Source organism: Penicillium expansum, assembly GCF_000769745.1.
Source record: "Penicillium expansum strain MD-8 chromosome Unknown contig375, whole genome shotgun sequence".
Taxonomy (NCBI): Eukaryota; Fungi; Ascomycota; class Eurotiomycetes; order Eurotiales; family Aspergillaceae; genus Penicillium; species Penicillium expansum.
The window spans coordinates 73,666-91,760 of NW_015971423.1; the positions used below are offsets into that span (position 1 = coordinate 73,666).

The 18,095-nt window shown below is 46.4% G+C and overlaps 7 protein-coding genes across 7 annotated transcripts; 4 read left to right on the forward strand and 3 right to left on the reverse strand.

The window, feature by feature from the left end:
* Positions 1-766: 766 nt before the first annotated feature.
* PEX2_109080 (uncharacterized protein) lies at positions 767-1,760 on the reverse strand (the record flags this gene model as incomplete). The annotated part of the gene is made up of 3 exons (XM_016748175.1): positions 767-891; positions 947-1,483; positions 1,541-1,760. 3 exons carry the CDS (start codon positions 1,758-1,760, stop codon positions 767-769), a joined length of 882 nt encoding a protein of 293 aa, XP_016595017.1.
* A 578-nt stretch (positions 1,761-2,338) lies between these two features.
* On the forward strand, positions 2,339-3,851 carry PEX2_109090 (cytochrome P450; the record flags this gene model as incomplete). The annotated part of the gene is made up of 2 exons (XM_016748176.1): positions 2,339-2,553; positions 2,606-3,851. 2 exons carry the CDS (start codon positions 2,339-2,341, stop codon positions 3,849-3,851), a joined length of 1,461 nt encoding a protein of 486 aa, XP_016595018.1.
* Positions 3,852-3,936: 85 nt separating this feature from the next.
* Positions 3,937-5,236, reverse strand: PEX2_109100 (Winged helix-turn-helix transcription repressor DNA-binding; the record flags this gene model as incomplete). Its single annotated transcript, XM_016748177.1, has 2 exons — positions 3,937-4,952; positions 5,011-5,236. 2 exons carry the CDS (start codon positions 5,234-5,236, stop codon positions 3,937-3,939), a joined length of 1,242 nt encoding a protein of 413 aa, XP_016595019.1.
* A 691-nt stretch (positions 5,237-5,927) lies between these two features.
* On the forward strand, positions 5,928-10,680 carry PEX2_109110 (AMP-dependent synthetase/ligase; the record flags this gene model as incomplete). The annotated part of the gene is made up of 2 exons (XM_016748178.1): positions 5,928-8,330; positions 8,410-10,680. 2 exons carry the CDS (start codon positions 5,928-5,930, stop codon positions 10,678-10,680), a joined length of 4,674 nt encoding a protein of 1,557 aa, XP_016595020.1.
* An 880-nt stretch (positions 10,681-11,560) lies between these two features.
* On the forward strand, positions 11,561-12,160 carry PEX2_109120 (uncharacterized protein; the record flags this gene model as incomplete). The annotated part of the gene is made up of 1 exon (XM_016748179.1): positions 11,561-12,160. One exon carries the CDS (start codon positions 11,561-11,563, stop codon positions 12,158-12,160), a length of 600 nt encoding a protein of 199 aa, XP_016595021.1.
* A 1,771-nt stretch (positions 12,161-13,931) lies between these two features.
* PEX2_109130 (uncharacterized protein) lies at positions 13,932-15,458 on the reverse strand (the record flags this gene model as incomplete). Its single annotated transcript, XM_016748180.1, has 1 exon — positions 13,932-15,458. One exon carries the CDS (start codon positions 15,456-15,458, stop codon positions 13,932-13,934), a length of 1,527 nt encoding a protein of 508 aa, XP_016595022.1.
* A 288-nt stretch (positions 15,459-15,746) lies between these two features.
* Positions 15,747-17,985, forward strand: PEX2_109140 (uncharacterized protein; the record flags this gene model as incomplete). The annotated part of the gene is made up of 2 exons (XM_016748181.1): positions 15,747-16,481; positions 16,543-17,985. The coding sequence occupies 2 exons, from the start codon at positions 15,747-15,749 to the stop codon at positions 17,983-17,985; spliced, it is 2,178 nt and encodes a 725-aa protein (XP_016595023.1).
* Positions 17,986-18,095: the final 110 nt, after the last annotated feature.

The following is an 18,095-nucleotide window of genomic DNA, read 5'->3' on the forward strand; positions in this document are numbered from 1 at the left end:
CCCAGTCAAACCAGTGAGCATCCCAGTTTCCTAAGAGGCTCGAGTCATGTCGCTCATTTGTTCTCAGATTGATGCCCCACCTGGGGCCACCTCGCAAGGCTCGGTTTGAGCCACCGGAATCACTTGTCTTTGCTATCTTACCGTACCTCCGGGCTGGACCACCAATCCCGCGAGCCCGGCGTACAAAGAAAAGCGGGAGGACCCCGAATTGGAGGGTCAAATGATGACACAATACTTTGGGCTTGCGCTAGGAAGAACTATCATGAAGGATGACGATGCCTGCAAAACAAGTTTCCAATCTGGTGACAAGTTTATCTCTGGGACTGGATGTGTGATGATACGTTTGAAATCGCCTCTCGGAATATACACTAGATTGCATGTATAATTGTCGACAACGGACCTAAGAAAATACGTAGAGAAAGCGTGCTTCTGTTCCCTGAGTAAGACAAATCGCCCTTTACTAATTAGTCTTGAACATCACCTAGTCAGCCTATACCCTTTACTGTCACCATGTAATGTCCCACGAGTATCCAGTGTGTTCAATATCCGCACATAGTCTACATTGCTAAAATCAATATATTCTCCCGCTAGAATGTAGAAAAAGTCCAGTTTAAATTAGAGATCAAGAGCTTATATAAAATTAAAATCAACACGGCAATCAGAATGAGTTGGTAAATATAAAAGCTGACAGGAAAGTGAAACCATCCTTACTCGTAACTGGTAAACTTCTTCGAAGAGTCCCTGATCGCTTGAGAATAACCTAAGTTCAAGTAGAAGGACGACGAGCATACGCAACGAAAAGCCTTTGGTATCCACCAACGCGTTTGAGCTCTCGCTCGGTGAAGGCCGGCATGTCCTCCAATTCCACCGCGGGCAAGGAGCATTTAATTCCTGCGGTCGGCCATAGTCAGCATCATGTGATGAGGATTGCTTTTGTGCCACATACCTCTGGCGGTCGGCATGAACCCCTCAAGAGCGGAGCGAACCTGCCAGGTGCTCTTGGCCGCCAGTTCGGGATCAGGGTTAAGTGCGCCGATCGGAATATCGAACACGTCAACTTTAATATCCTCCATGCTAGCATTCTCCAAAAACTCGCGCAGTCTGCGAGGGTAGTCATAGCCGTGGCCAGCCTGCGTAAACAACTCTCGAATTACCTTCTCGGCTTTTGCCATCCCACCGGGATTGGGAGTGTCATGATCCTGCTCGATAAGCTCAATCCACCCGCCTGGTTTCACAAGTTGGCAAAGGTTTATTACAGTCTGCTGATGGGTGATATGCTCCGATCCCGGTAGCACCAAGCGCTGGTGAACGTAGTCAAAGTAACCCTGCCACTCCGCTGGCCATGTAGCATCAATTCGCTGCTCTTTCAAAGTTATCTGGCTCGGGAGATTGGACGAGAACAACTTGCTGAGGGAATCGACTCCGATATACTGGTGTCCTGACGTGGAGGGCAAGGAAGCATGCAAATCCCGAAGCCACCGACCTGTCATATTAGGAGCTTAGCTTGGAGTCTTCCGATATAACCGACAGGTGAAAATACCATCGGCAGTCCCGGTATCGAGGACACGAAGGTGGTGGCGGGTCAAATCGATAGGCGCAACTACCAGTCTCCCCATCGATTTTAGAAACACTTCATGCTGGGCGCCGAGACGTGCGACCTCTTCCGCGTGATATGCGAGATAATATTCTCCCTTTAGTCTCTGCCAGACTGGGCCGATATCTGAGGGAATGAAGCTCGATGACTGAGCCGGAGCGGTCATCTTCCTATGGCCGTGGGTGATTAGGTGATTATTTGTGTGCGGCCTGAAGGCAAAGAAAAATTTAGAGAAAGTCAAACACGTGAAAATTTTTGCGTGATTTTGCGCTTAAGATAGAAACAATGAATGTTAAAGGTAAATATACCAGTGAGAGAATGGCCCATAAACTGCGATGGGTATTGGACTCCCTATGGAGTACAAAGGCATATATGTATTACACGACGCATTCCTCAAATGGGCATGGTTTAAATCTCTGTTGAACCCGGAGGGGAGGATATTCGCTGCACATGATTGCTCTGAATTAGGACTTATATTCAAGATCAACAACATTCAACTCTTCATATCCCAGAAACTAGCGAGGGTTAACAGAATAAATCTTCCCCTTCAAGGATTCCCGGGATATATCCATTAGGCCTTGTCAATGAGCTCAGTTGATTTCCAAGTTGCACCATGATTCTCCTCCTAACTCTCCTAACTGTCCTTTTAACGGCCTTTTTTCATCGAGCCTCTCGCGAAGGGACGCTACCAAACTGCATATTATCCTATATTATTAATGTGAGATGATCTAATTGCCATATAAAATGCCCTCCAAGACTAATTGCGTGGAGGCATATCTACTGCTACGATACCCCGTCAAATCCAGAGACGGTAACACAACCATTCCGACCTGTCCATACGTATATCCCAATGGCCAAGGTAACGTGGGTAAATTCCTGAATGGGGAAACCTTGGGCAGAAAATGGAGAAAGGAGCACGGGCCGATTTATCGAATTTGGAGTGGGTTCACACCAGAGATGTAAGTAATACAATGACACTCGAAGGGCAAAACTTAAGGGCTGTACGAATAGTGTTGTAGGCCGTCCCGAGGATATTCAGGCGGTCTTCCGTGACTCGAACATGCATCTGAAGGGCGTCAACATGAACTCCGGATGGGTAGTTGGGGAGCTTCTCGGGAAATGCCTCGGGTTGCTTAATCAAAATGATTGGACCCGTGCAAAAGCAGCTGTGGTCGAGCCCTTTCACCAGCAGACCTCTCCTAGCTACATCAAATTAACTGAGTCACGAGTCAAGAGATACATACAGAATATTGAGAATGAGAAGGGCCAAGGAGGTAGGATGATACTTGAACCTGCGGAAAATCTGATGTTCCTTCCATTTTGGATCCTTGGCGATATCCTATACGGCGGGCTTGATGAACAGATGGAGCGACAGCTTGACGAACTGCAAAAACTACGACATGAACTATGGAAAGATGGCATTGCTGGTGGATTGGCACGATATTCAATCGGACGTTTTGTCCCAGGAGCGAGGCTTCGAAACCTCAACAAGTTTAAACCTCTGTGGAATGACTTTAATGATCAAGCATATGAGCGAGCGAAAGGATTGACACTGCCTGATGCGCCACCCATTGTGAAGATGTACAGGAAAATTGAGACTGGCCAGATATCCAAGCTGGAATTCCTTCATACCATGGATGAAATCCTATTTGCTAACTTGGATGTCACGATCGGAAATTTTTCCTGGAACCCTGTTTTTCTAGCGGCATACCCAAGCGCGCAAGAGGAGATCCGCCAAGAGATGAGACGGGTGCGCGAAGACCGGGGTGATGTTGGGTGGAAATCGTACCTTTCAGGGACTTCCACTTTTCTAATGGCATCTATCCTTGAGACTGCTCGACTGAAGCCAATGGCTTCCTTCTCAATACCCCAAGCTGCTCCGACACAGCGCGTTGTGGGAAATTACATCATTCCTGCGGGTACTCAATTTGTGGTTGATACTCACGGCCTGAATATTGGCGATGCAAACTGGGGCGCAGATCGGGGGCAGTATCGCCCCCAGCGATTTCTAGGCCAAAATGCAGCCACCTGGCGTTATCGATTCTGGAGATATGGCTTTGGGCCTCGCCAATGCCTTGGCAAACATGTAGCTGACATCATGCTGAAGACTATTATGGCTTATCTGATCGAAAATTACCGGCTGACACCCCTGGGCAAAGATGGTCAGGACCTGGAAGACTGGCAGAAGAAGCCACAAACATGGATAAGTTTAGCTATTCAACCCATCATATGCACCCGGCTTCGTGATTTCAAGTAGGTTGCCATGGATACCACTCGATACATACATTTTAATACACGAAATGCGCGTACGACCATTTTATACAGTCTTCATTTTAAAATGACTAAATCGGTACTAGCTCCATTGCTACAGGCCAAGCGTTACGTAAATGGAAAACGTATTGGATCTTCCACCCGCTCTTTCGTGCCAAATCACGCCAATCGTCCTCGTCACGCTCTACCCCAGAGGCCGCCATGAAGACTGACAAGTCAGCAAGCCGAGACAAGTGCCCAACATGCCCATCCCGAAGCATAATTTCCAAAAGAACGACTCGCGAATTGGGTCCTAGGATGATGGCCTTGCGAATATTCGAGAGAATCTGGACTACCTGGTGATCATTCCAGTCATGCAAGCACCACTTCATCGTGTATACTTTGTACGAGGGGATAGACTGGAAGAAATCTCCCTTGTGCAAGTCCTTCAATGCCACTTGGCTCCCAACATCCCGGTAAATCCCAGAGTCACCATGGAAGTTTTCAGTGGCGTGGTCAATAACCTCAGGACGGTCGAAAACTCCCCCTTGCAGGTTCGGGACGGCCCGCAGCAGGGCCGCGATTAAGCCCCCACCTCCTCCACCAACGTCGATTACGGTAGTCTTCCCGTCGGCAACATCACCCCAAGGATAGTCCTGAACGATTCCTGGTGCTTGAGCAATAGCTCCACCTCCCAAAGTCCGATGTACACGATGCAAGGATCCCTGGGCGGCAAACCAACTAAACATGCTCAGATCAGTATCGAAAGCAATCTGTGAGGGCATCCGCGTCTCGCCTTCACGACAAGCTGCTGGAATTCCACGTGCCATGTCATAAAACTCATTGCCATAGAGGTCCACCCAATGCCACCAGCGAGTCCAATGATCGGTCAACAGTAATTGGGAGCACTCATTCAGGGAGTACCGCTGAGATTTGCGATCAAAGCCAAACACCGAGTCACTACAAAGTACCCGCATCACCTGTTTGAGCCTATCGGGACGCGCCTTACTCGCTGTTGCTAGCGTGGCAAGGTCCATAGGGCCGGCTTTCAGGATGTCCGGGATATACAGTTCCACGGCTGCATTGAGGCACTTGGTCTTCGCGGATCCTGATGGAAGGTTAGATTTTGTTACATCAGGAATTTACCAATGAAGGCCGATACGCACCAAGAAAGTAATTTGCTAATATCATGGGCCGAGGCTCCAATAACAACTCAACCTCATGCAGCAATTGAGTTGCCTCGCCGGACAGTTCGTAAAGTTTTCGGTCGGGCAGAGTCTCGGAGTTGTGCAGTCGGGTCATCAACTCAGCACGGCATTCGCCTTGGAGGACATTCCTTGCCTCCTCAAGCGACTTTATGACTCTACCTAGTGTTCCTTCAATTCTATCCATGCTGTGAAGTTGTCGTCAAAGAAAACTTTCAATCGGACTATGAAGGTATTATACCATAGGTAGATGGAGGAGGATTACCCGCGATGTTTGTATCATGCAGTGGAGCATATTTATAGTACACCCCGAGAAGGAAAAAATCTGCAGGATGGAGATACAAGTTCTTCTTGTGCAACGCACTACACTAGAATTACGTAGGACTGGGATTTTACTTATTAGGTCATTCTACGAGCATTTTCCTCTTTCATTTTCTTGAGTAACCCTTTTTTTGAGCCACAGTGCGATATTGGAATAAAATACTTGAGAAGATTGTAACTAATAACAAATTATAGGTAGATAGGAACTGCAGTAAGTTAGATGCATGTTATGCATAGTGGATATATATATGGCAGAGCTGAATTATTTTCGAAATGGTTCATGCTTGATGATAATGATCGTCTAATTGACAGGAATGCCCACCCGCATTATAGCTTCTCGCTGATCAGCCCTAGGTGAGGAGAAAGTCAAAGAGTGTTATTCGGATATCACCAATATAATGTGACTGTAGCAAAACATCTGTTGTAACAATATTTGATTTCTAAGAAATAAATACATGAGCATTTATCAGAGATTTAGGACTGAATTCGAAGAATCTTACATTATTGGTAACTCCCCGCGATTCCTCTCTCTTTCCATTTCACTCCACCAATCAAATATGGAGGAGGTAATTCTCTCTATCATCGCACGCCATGTTGGTGTTCCGAGGGCTTCCATCACTCCTGACTCAAATTTCATCCAACTAGGTGGCAATTCCATTATTGCACTTTCAACGGCAGCAGCATGTCGCCAACAGCGAATAGCTCTCACCGTTGGGGACATTTTGTCTAGTGAAACGGTGTCTGGCATTCTTCGAGCGGCAAAATCCGCATCAAGCCACTCTAGTGCCAATGGCATGCAATCACCCGGGCTCAATGAAACTTCAGCTTCGTCCTCATCCTTCGAGATGATTACCAAGAACTCGAGTCAAGCGGAGCCTAGGGACAAAGGGCAGATCCAGTTCACTTCGAGCCCCTACCAGCAATACTCAGAATGCATTGCACAGACTGAGATGCAGATGCTACTCGTCTCGGGCGGTAAAAAGACCCCAGGAACCAATGTCATCAGCTACTACCAGCAGGTAGCTCCTGTGGAGATTCCACGGTTGAAGCAGGCGTGGCAAGCAGTCATTGAAGCTGAGCCCATCTTCCACATGGCGTTTAACGAGGACCGACTTGTTGAGAAAAGGTTTCTTGTGCTCTCCTGGTCAGAAACCATTCTTCGTGATGGAGATGCATACAAAAAGTTTATTGATGAGGCAGAATCACCACCTATGGTTACTCCCTCTACGGAATTTTCCGTTGTAACCCTGAATGAACCCCAGGGCCCACAAAAGAGCACATTAATCTGGCATGTTCATCATGCTCTGGTTGATGGAATTTCCGGTGGCATTCTTCTTGCCAGAGTCAATGCAGTGCTGAATGGGGGTGCTGTTCAACTAGGTCGGCCATTTACCGACGTCTCGCGGGAGCTGGCCTGGTATCAGGTTCACAATGCACATCGGGCAAAGTCTTTCTGGAAGACATATTTTAAGCCATCTTCAGCCGAGGAGACCATACTGTTACCTTCACCAGAGCTTGAAGGCAATCGGATACGAGGTGCGACGGGTTGTGTTACGGGGAACATCCCTTTGAAAAAAGTGCATAGCTGTTGCCGCACCCAAACCATTTCCCCTGCGATAGTTTACTATGCTGCTTGGGCACTCTTGCTTAGTCAATACACTGCGTGTGATGATATTATGTTTGGTGTCGTGTTGGCGAATAGAGATGTGCCGATCGATGGCATACTGGAGACTGTTGGTCCTTTAATGAACATGTTACCCTTCTGTTTACAGATCAATCGGAGGCATTGTGCGTCGGAATTCCTACAATCGGTGTCCCATAACCTCAACACTCTCTCTGAGTATCAGTGGAGCAAGGCCGAGCACGGGTTCAGCCGCAATGTTTCATCCGCAATGGCCATCCAATTCGACTACGAAGCGGATAAACCTCAATCACCAGGCGGACCTTCTTCTTACACGAGAATTCAATCAGGGTTTCCAGTTGGCATCTTTATTGGTCCTAAACACAGGGTGCAATTTAACTACAGCAAGGATCGATTCCACCATAGAGATATAGGCCACATATGTGACGCCTTCCTCTCCACGGTCGAGGCACTTCTTATCCCGAACCAGAATCTAGCATCGTGTATCACCCAAGTGATTGGTCCTTCTGTACTACAAACCCTCGCAAAGTTTGGGAACTGGCAATCGGAGGAAACAAAGTCGCCTGGGAGCGAGACACTGGTCAGTTTGTTTACAGAGCAATGTCGACGCTCACCGCAAATTGTGGCTGTGACCAAGGGGTCAACAGCGATGAGTTACTGCCAAATAGACGAATCTAGCACAAAGATTGCTCAAGTCTTATTGAGACATATCGCCCCAGGGGATGTTGTGTGCGTGCAAGCTGATCGCTCCATCAACTGGATTTTGGCCGCGTGGGGCGTAGTGAAAGCCCAAGGCGTTTACTGTCCAATGGACCCCGATTCTCCTCCTCCCCTCCGCAACTCGTTTAGCTCTATAGCAAATGCTCGTGTATTTTTGGCTACGAGTGAGGCTTCCAAAAACTCCAAACCATCTGATTGTCAAATATGCTACTCAGTGGACGGGATACTCGCCATGTGGGTGCGAAATATTGGTTGGCATAACAGTGTGCGACCCAATGACAATGCTTATCTGTGTTTTACTAGTGGCTCTACTGGTCTCCCTAAAGGGGTGCTATGCACTCACATGGGGATTGTGGCATTTGAAAAAGACTATGAGGGCCGAATGATGGTAAAGCCAGGCCGTAAGGTTGCCCAGGTGATGTCTCCTGCATTTGACGGCAGTATTCACGAAATATTTGCCACTCTGTCATATGGTGGAACTTTAGTCATGAACGATTCAACGGACCCATTTGACAATTTGAAGCATTCGGATGTCGCTTTGTTGACGCCCTCTCTAGCTCGCATGCTGGATCCAATCGATTACCCAAATCTGCGCGCAGTGAGGCTCCCTCAATTTATAGATTTGTGTCCACACTCAATAAACGGGAATGTGCTAACATTTGCAATGTATGACGCAGGTCTGGCTAGTAGGAGAGCCTTTAACACGAGAAATCGCTGATAGATGGGCCTCTGCTCTTCCGACATACAATATGTATGGCCCGACCGAGACCAGTATTGGGTCAGCCTACACCCGCATACATTTAGGGGATGAAATCACAATTGGAAAGCCTACTCGATGTGTCCGGATATATATCCTCGATGAAGATTGGAATCTTATCATACCAGGGATGATTGGAGATGTCTATATCGCTGGAATACAGGTATCTCGTGGTTATGTGGGGCGTCCGGATGAGACCGACGCCAGTTTCTTCACAGACAGCGTGTGCCCTGGCCCGGGGCAGATGATGTACAAAACGGGTGATCGAGGATACTGGACAACAGGTGGAGGAGTTGCGCTGCTTGGCCGAGCAGACAGACAGATTAAACTGCGCGGTTTCCGATTAGATCTCAACGACCTAGAAATTCGCATAGTGCGAGGGTATCCTTCGGCCACCGCAGTTGCACTTGCTCGTGTAAACGATACGCTGGTTGCACTGGTCCAACCGGTGAAAGTTGACATTGATGACTTCCGAGCCAAACTGCGGAATCTTTTGCCATCATACGCCATTCCTAGTCTAGTGAGGGCTGTTCATCAGTTCCCTTTGACGAGTAATGGAAAGACAGACTACACGGCTATTGTGAAAAGTTTCGCGTCTTGTTCAAACCAACGCACATTGCCCGTGGTTTCATCTTGTTTGCAAGATGCTCGCAGCAAGATCATCGATATTTGGCGTACCGTCCTGAAACTTGACATCAACCACCCCATCGATGGTGACGATCATTTTGTTCACATGGGAGGTCACTCCCTCGAACAACTAGCATTAGCAAGCCATTTGTCTTCTACCTTTTCGAAGGATATTCACCCCCGTCAAGTCATTGATTCGCCCCGTCTCCGAGACCAAGTGGCCTTATTCTCCTCCCATACCGAGCGTGTTGCTGGTTGCGTCCTAAATGGGGATGCAGCCCACAGTTTGGCCCCATTGGGAGAAAGCAATATATCTCCGATTGAAGCCGAGTGGTGGGAGAAGTACAATTTGCGGAAAGGATCAACAGCCTTTAATATAAACTTTGTCTGTCACCTCGGCGGAGGCGTTGATCTGCTCAACTTGGTTGACGCATGGAACACTGTCCTTGCACGACACGACATTTTTCGGTCGCTTTATTGCGCAAATGGGGCGCAATTAGTCCGAATTATGAGTAGTTCGTGTCCTAAAGTGTGTTACGCTTCGGTTATTGACATCCAAAAAACAATCAATTATGACTTCAATCTCTCAAAAGATCTTCCCATCCGGGTCTATCTCTCTCTTGATCTATTGGTCTTGGTTGCTTCTCACATCATACTGGACCTAACATCTCTACAAGCAGTCTTACGAGAGGTTGAACTAGTCGTTAAAGGCGGCCGCCTCCCACCTGTGACCAGAAGATACAGTAGTACCACACGCTGGAATCGGCCTGTTACTTCAGAAGACCTCGAGTTCTGGGACGCTTCTCTACGAGACCTACCTTTGCATCCAAATCCAACTCGCACCACCTTCCATGGAACATCTCGGGTGTATAAGCTCTCCGAAGAGGTCATGTCCAACATAACAGAATACAGTATACGATACGGAGTTACATTTCATCAGCTCTGTCTCGCCGCTATTTCACTATGCCTCCGCCAAGATAGACCGTCAGATCAACCAGTGGCACTAGGGGCACCGTTCCTCAACCGAGGATTGGATGATATTGATGTAGTTGGTCTCTTTCTCGAGCCACTACCTGTCCGCATCAATGCTCCATCTGATGGGAGTGGAATTGCCTATGTACGCAAAACGCAACAATCAAGCCGAGATTCTCTCTCTCACGCCATCCCATGGCATACTTTGTTAGATCATTTCGGCGTTCATCCAGATCATCCAAATCTACCTTTTATGGAGGCAATTGTAACATTCCATGATTATCGGGCGGTCCGGATTTTTGACGTTCCCGGGGTAGCACCACTGATGACCTGGTGTCAGGGCGCAAAGTTCAACTTGATGATGGAATTTTGTGCTCAGAGAGATGGTTCTCTTTTTCTACGCATTGAATATGACAATGTGAACTACGACGCGAGCAAGATCGATAAGGTTCAACATTCCATCATGTTGGTGCTCATGGGGTTAACTCGGGGTTTGGATATTGCGGGTATTCAGACAGAGCTTGAGACTGTGTCCGATGTGCCACCGTATGTAGGTGATCGGCATTTTGGTATGCAGAGTTTGGATGTTTAGTCAAGGATAAATAATTATTGGGTACAACGAAAAGGAAACACTAACAATGACAAGGGAACCCGCTAAATATGCAAGCGGGGCTGATCTGTGTCACCAATACCTAGACAAGAAGCCGCCCACGGTTATTAATCCTTCGCTAGGGTGGCTAGTAGTCGTAATCTACATATGTGATACAAGGGCGTGGAGTTTATTATTCATGAACGAGCAAATATCCTTTGGTCAGGTTGGGCTCGATGGTAGGTAGCGCATCCCTGACCACCAATGTGAAAATCCTTGAAGGATTTAAACAACAGAATTCTAATTGTCTCAAGCGCTATTCATGCGACTATAGGAGAATATCCCGACGTGGGAATCGATTCATGTTCAATTATCTAGAGCGAACATAATCGGGTGACCATTCCCTCATTAAGACAATGGCCGTGATCTATTCTAAAATGCATTGTTGACTATTTTTACTTGTTCCCATGTCGCACAAAAAGCATCCTTCCGAACCATTTAACAAAGGAGACACAATGTTATCTAATTGAGGAAGACATAATGCCAGCTATTTTAGGATAGTAAAAGAGATTGTAGAAAGCCTTTGTAGGACAATTCAAGTAAAAAGGCTATTTGTTTGTAAAGGGCATTCAGGTAACAAAGGTTGAGGTTGTGTTAATATGTGCTTGATAAAGGGGTTTTATTAGCCCATTGTATAAGCTACGAGTCAATGAACTCGAGAAATGTCTATAAGAATGATCAAGTCCTCGCTCATAAAAAATCCAACCATCACAGCAAACAATCTTCACACTTAAACATCTTCAACATACTCCTTCCAATACCCTAGAATTATACTTACACATTTTTACAGATATAACCCCTAGCGACCCTCCATATCGCAACCATGCCTAGTCGAGAACCAACCATACGTCCCCAAGGACACAGCACGCCGCGTCACAGAGAAAGCGCTTGCGACAATGACCGTGAACTGTACCTTCAAATTTGTACGCCGGGGCCCGACGGTGCCATCCATTGGATGATCATTGAGAAATTACCAAGATCTGACCGTTGCACCCGGCTCCACAGCACTGGCTACAAGGGGAATCGTAAATTGGCTATCGAACATGGCAAGAGATTTGAAAGCCGATCAGTCGAACACACACACTATCTCGGTAAATTTCATAGCAGTTACAGTGCCCTTATCAAAAGAGAGGCTAGCAAGATTCCACTACAGAGCTGCCAACTCTGGGCCTGTTACCTGATGCTTAGACTTGAGCGCAAGGGACTGCTCGAAGTGGGGAAATTCGACCATTACTGGAACTCTTATGAGCATAATTTTGATGAACACTATGGAGAGGGAGAAGATGATGATGCATGCCCGATTCATGGACATGACGATGCACGCCGGATTCATAGACATGACGATGCACGCCCGATTCATAGACATGACGATGCATGCCCGATTCATAGACACGACGATGCATGCCCGATTCATCGACGTTAGTTATTGATTTCTCCTTCTTTTTCATGTTCAGATTTGCCCCTTGGTCTTTTTGCTTTGTTTGCTTTTGTGTTGATTTCTAATTTTAGTGTCTTTGTGCAGGATCTATGTATACTAATTGCTCTTCAAAATAAATTTGGCAATATAAATACTGAAAAAAGATTGTTCTATCCTCGTATATCCCTCAATTAGGGCCCTAGTAGTGGTGATATAAGTTGCGATCTAGTAGATTATGATAATATCAAGGTACGATACGATACATCCCTAGATTGGGGAAATACCAAGTCTTTCTAGCCAGATCTTCATTTTGGATTATCTTACCGACCACGGGTCCTATAGACTCTAGACTCAGTTCATACACACCCACCGAACTATTGGCTGCATAGCCCGAGCTGCACTCTAGGGTGAGAAGTCTAGAGACTGGGCTGAGAGGTCAGGATGGGGTGACAATTCTCACCTAGGGGGCGATAGGGGCCAATTCACTTGGCGCATATGCCTGTCTTAAGCAAAAGAAATAAATTTGATCACCGGAGCCGTTCTTTTGCTCCACTATGATTTGCTATGTTCACCAAAAAATAAATCCAGAAAGCACTCGAAGAGCGTATCGCACGTACCGCATTACCTGGTCAGAACTAGAACTAACACGAAGATAATATCATCTGCTACAACGAGCTAGCGCCTGCTATGCTAGAAGTATATTACTATGCAGCACTCAACTAGGCTCTATGAGTTTGCATCTCCCATTTCAGTGGACTGACTAGAACCCGTCTAGCTGCATCTCAATTAATGTCGGCTCGGCATATCGGATAAATCATTGACACTACTATAGTAAGGTTTGGATAAGTTGGCGAGGTCTACAACATAGATGGGACGCTTCCACAAACATGACCGCAAATTTAACCTCAGGTTTGATACTATAACTGATGCATTTCTGAAGATAGTACAATCTAACAAACTCAGTTAACTAACGTATTCGGTGGCTAAGCCAGCTGCGCAGCCTAGAACACACAGTAAAAGCCATGCACTCGCCACTTCTATTTCAACAACCAACATTTCGATTTAATTCTATTCCTTGTCGATAGCGCTTGGTAAGAATTTTGAGCATTGTATACCGATTTTGAATAAATAGGAAACTTGCATGGTAGCAAAACCTTTCTTTGAAAGATATATATCCTACTCTGTGATCTAGTATCAAGCCCTCCTAAACTCTGTAAAGTTGCTAGGTATCATATTAAAAGCATTGGGCTATAAGGAAAAGTTCATACAGACTGATTTTGTTGTAGTATCATGCTGTAATGTATCGCTTTTATAATGTGTTTTGGTCGTTGTGCAGCAAAAAAAACCAAATCTAGTGCTATGTTCGTCCCAACTGTTGCGCGACATTAACTCATCAATTGATTCCAAACTGATTACATTCTATATTTCTCTCTGACAAATACCAGAATACATACGACCATAGGGTGTGGAAAACAGGGCTTCCCGTCCGCTCAGCCGTACTTAAGCCACACGCCGGTGAGTTAGTAGTTGGGTGGGTGACCACCAGCGAATCCTCACTGTTGTATGTTTTTGTTGTTATTAATTTTCCCCCTTTTTTGAACTCCATTCATTCGCTAGGAAAATTAGATAGACATTTTTGTGTTAAATAACTCTCTCGCTTCGTGTATCAATCTGTATACAATGTTGATGACAAGGGTGTAAACATACTACGACGTCCGGGTATCCATAGTATACAACGAATATCGCGCATGACGTGCAAGTCAAGGTGCGACCAGGTTTAAACCGGCAAAAAAGTGACTACATAAATAACCCATTCAAAAATCAAAACCAAGACGGGAAATTGAGCTATTTGAGCGGCAAGCTCATTCAGTTCCTTTTCTGATGGATTTTGTGTGAGAGACGTGACTCGTGAACTGAGGTGGTCTGGCTTGAGCTTTGAATTTTGCGAGGTCGGTAGCACCCCGTTTTCTCCAATTTGGGTTGAATCCATTGAAGAATGGGGCTGAACGTGGCTTGGCACTGATATTTTGTCTTTCAAGGATATGAGCACGGGTTCTTGGGCCACTATCGGGCTTTCTTTGATTGACCCTAGCCCACGTGGGATTGGCTGCACGATTGGCTGTGGAACAAGGGAAGATGGCAATATTTCTGGTGATTTATAAGCTGGGAGGCTTGACTGTTTGCCTTTGGTAGAATCAACAGGGTCCGTACAGCTGTAACCCTCCTCGACTGCTGTATCTGACTCTGCACTCAAGTATTGTGCGACTTGAGGAGCATCCTGATAAGAGACAGGAAGAGAATCAGGAAACTGCACCCGAATCCCTTCTAGGTTCAGCCGTTCCATTTGAAACGGTAACACTTTGGCAATCGGATCCAGTCGACGTGTAAGTTTCCGTTCTTTGTCGGGAATGACTAGTATCATTGACTTGCCAACTTCCTTTTGATCGTCGCTGGGAAATTTGAATAGCTGCTTCACGTTACTTCTGAGGTATTTAGAATTTCGTTTCAGCTTCCCCTGTATTTCGACTCGAATATAAAATGGTTCCATGTCATGCTCGAAAGTGAAAGCTGTCTGGATCTCGCTGCTATGCGTCGATTGTCGTTGGAGATCATCTTTCGAGAGTTCCCATTTCAGTGTGCGGTATACCATTGCTCTGAAATAATTGATATTCTCAGGGTTGGCAAGTAATCTGGAGCCTGGAAGTAAATTTCCTGTAAACATCCAGCGGCTAGCTTGAGTGAATGTTTGTTCCCGATCGTAGCCCAATCCGCCACCCCCATTACCAAGAACGTTAACCTCGGGGGTCAAATGCATAACACTTTTAGTCGTCATATTGGTAGGTCTTCCCTCAAGCTGCTTAGGACCAAAGTCGTGTGTGAATTGAAGGAAGCGTGATTTGCCGTAGCGCGGCTTAGCAATTTCGAATGGGTCAAGGTCGTTCCGGGAGGAATTCATTGGAGTTGACTTCGTTCGTCTTTTTCGAAACTTGTGTTCCTTTTTCCAGTCTTTGTCTTCTTCCTCTAAACTGATCCAGACAACCGCACTCGTCAGAGGGCAGTCCTTGGGCTGACTGAAAGTGAGGTCAACGTAGAGAATTCCGGCTTGATTCTGAGCCGTACCAAGCACACCTAGTTGAGTCTTTGAATGGCGGAACCGACAATCAATATGAATGGGACCAAGTTCCTGATCGCAAATGCTGACGTTGGAGAGTCCGTCGAACCTATTGAATGCCGGGCCATATTTGCGGGCGAATCGCGCTGGAGACTGACGGGGTGTGGTTGTTTGCACTTGGATTGCTGACATCTCAAAAACAAATGAGTGGATTTTTGGGACTCAAATTGGGCCCGAGCTGATTATTTTTGTTTATCTAAAAGACAGGTTTTGGAAAAGAAATTAGATCGCGGGGTAAAACTGACGAGTGTGAGGGAAATTTGCCATTTTCACGCCAAGGCGAACCAGGGTAAGACTAGAGGGTCGAAATGTGCCTTGCCCATCTCACTCAGCCCAAGAAGACTTCCTTTCAACTAAATGACAGACTCTCCATAAAAGCAAACACCTCAACCTAGATAGTCTCACTATTCTATACCGATAATGGACATGGAGCGCCTAACATCCAGGTTGGGTCGGAGGAATACGCGATCGCTGTTCAACTCCCTTGACCGATCTCACTCATCTGACGACTTTTCACTGGTGGCGCCAAAACAAAACAGCGAGGTTCAACGTGCCCAGAATCCTACCATACAAGAAGTCATTGAACTAGGTCCGGATCGACCTGGTTCCCCTATCTCGTCAGAGACATCAAGTGAAGGAATTAATTTGCATGAACTTCCGGACAACGCTCAAATTCTCAAGTTTGCCTCAAAGACGAAGACGGACACAACTTTACATTTTGTCCTAAATATAGTTGATGATATCGAGGGTCAGCTCGAAGAGTTAGGGCGCTTGAAGCGATGGGGTCATTTTAAGGAGGCACTCGAATACTTCGAGTCCAACTTAGAGCAACATATTGACCTACCGATGGTGAAAATCGAATACGCCGATCTCCTATTGGAGCAGGGTGCCTATAGAAAGCTCATCCAACTCGGGTTGGAGGCGCCTTCTCAACCAAAATACATCCCAGTGAGAGGAGTTTACCGGCCAGAGCTCTACTGCACCCACTTCAATGCGATCCACAAGAGTGCAAGGTTTGCTTCTGAAAGCTTTGCAGCGGATGACTTGGGCGGCGACCAAATGGATAAATTTACTTTTTATCTTCACAAACGGGTGAATGATCAACGAAATTCTCATCGTAAATTTGACGTTGGGATCCCCTTTGATTTCTCGGAGGTAACGAAATCATATCATAGCCTGAAATTTACAAGATGCTAACCTCCTTGGGATACGACAGATTCAAATTATTCGCAATCAACTGAAGCTCTTAGTCCAGATTAGAGACAAAGATCCAGATGACAATGTTTCACCAGACTTTGGCATAGGCTTTTGGAAAGATATATACGACGACCTGCTCATGGGGGGGCGCATTTGGGAATTTTGCGACTTGTTCAATGCGATGCTGCCTTACTTGGGCCAATTTGATACTTGGAAAGCCCTGTACGATGCAGAGAGCCCAGAGGCTGAACTGAACCTCTCTCTCGAACGACTTCAACAAGACTGGTCTGTTGATCAATATGATGAATCGACCGAGCTAGCTATGCTGTCTATTCTTGTCCACATAGCGCATGAACTTGGGCCTCGCAGTGGCTATGGAATTCCAAACAATGACAAAGCGGCGAACATCAAACTGTGCTTACGGAAAGCCGAGTTCTATGCCGCCGAAATCCAAACACATAGCCCCCAATTGACAAGGTCTCGACCTTACCTGCAGTGGGTCATAGCTAAAGAGTGTTTTGATCGTCGATTAAACTGCAGCTCTTCATACCGTAAACTGCGAGAAAGCCATTTCAATAATTGCTCTGGGGAAGTGATAGGCGATGGTCAAATCCCCATCTATGTTCCTGTGGGGCCTACAGATATAGGGTGGCCAGCGCCGGACCCAGATTTCCCGCCCAACAACACGTTGAAATGGGCATTATTGACATCGCGTGAGCTTGGGGACTACGAAACGGAGTCCATGTGTCTTCGTGAACTAATCTGCCGAGAGAAAGACCCACGATCTTTGTTCGCTCAGTTAAGCAAACTTCTAAGGGACACCCAAGGGAACAATCTTGCGCACTACGACACCTGTCTCTCTCAGTACCTTCTCACCGATAACGATGTATCTCGTCGAAAACTCATTCAAGAGTTGGAGCAAGTTGCCAATAAGTTCAAGCCTGCTTCTCATGCCGACATTTGCATCAAAATACGAAGGTCTGGGCTGCTGGTTCTGTGCGGCTTGATGCTTCTATTTTCCGAGTGTCACTCAGAAATGTATGTGATTCAAAGAACTATTTTAGCCCTCGATAGGGAAATATCCCTTCGCCCGAAGAAACCCTACACTTTTAGTGTCCCGCGGGTCCACAGCGAAGGGTATTTACGGCGTGAACCGAGTCAGTTTGAATACCAGGAGCTTCTCAAAACTCGGAAAGAAGCCATGCAAATGAAGCTGCACCAGAAAGCAGCGGAAAGCCAGGAGAACGAAAGTGAAACAGAGACCGTAAAACAGAACAAAAATCAGGACCCCGAACCAAAGCTAATCAACCGACAGCCGACAGTGTCGGACTTTGACGACACAGCAACGCCATCAAGTGAGACCAATCAACCTAATCATTCTGTAGAATGGCCTGAGGCAGAGGAGGATTCAGATGGGGAAGCTCAAACGCTAGTGAGGGCTCATCATAGCCAAGGGTCTTAGCATCCATGTCTACAATGGGATAATCGTATCTAGCTTTCACTTGAGAATGATAATATCCTGTTGGTGTTCTTCTTTCTGACACTTTGATGAATATACAATAATAGCCAAAC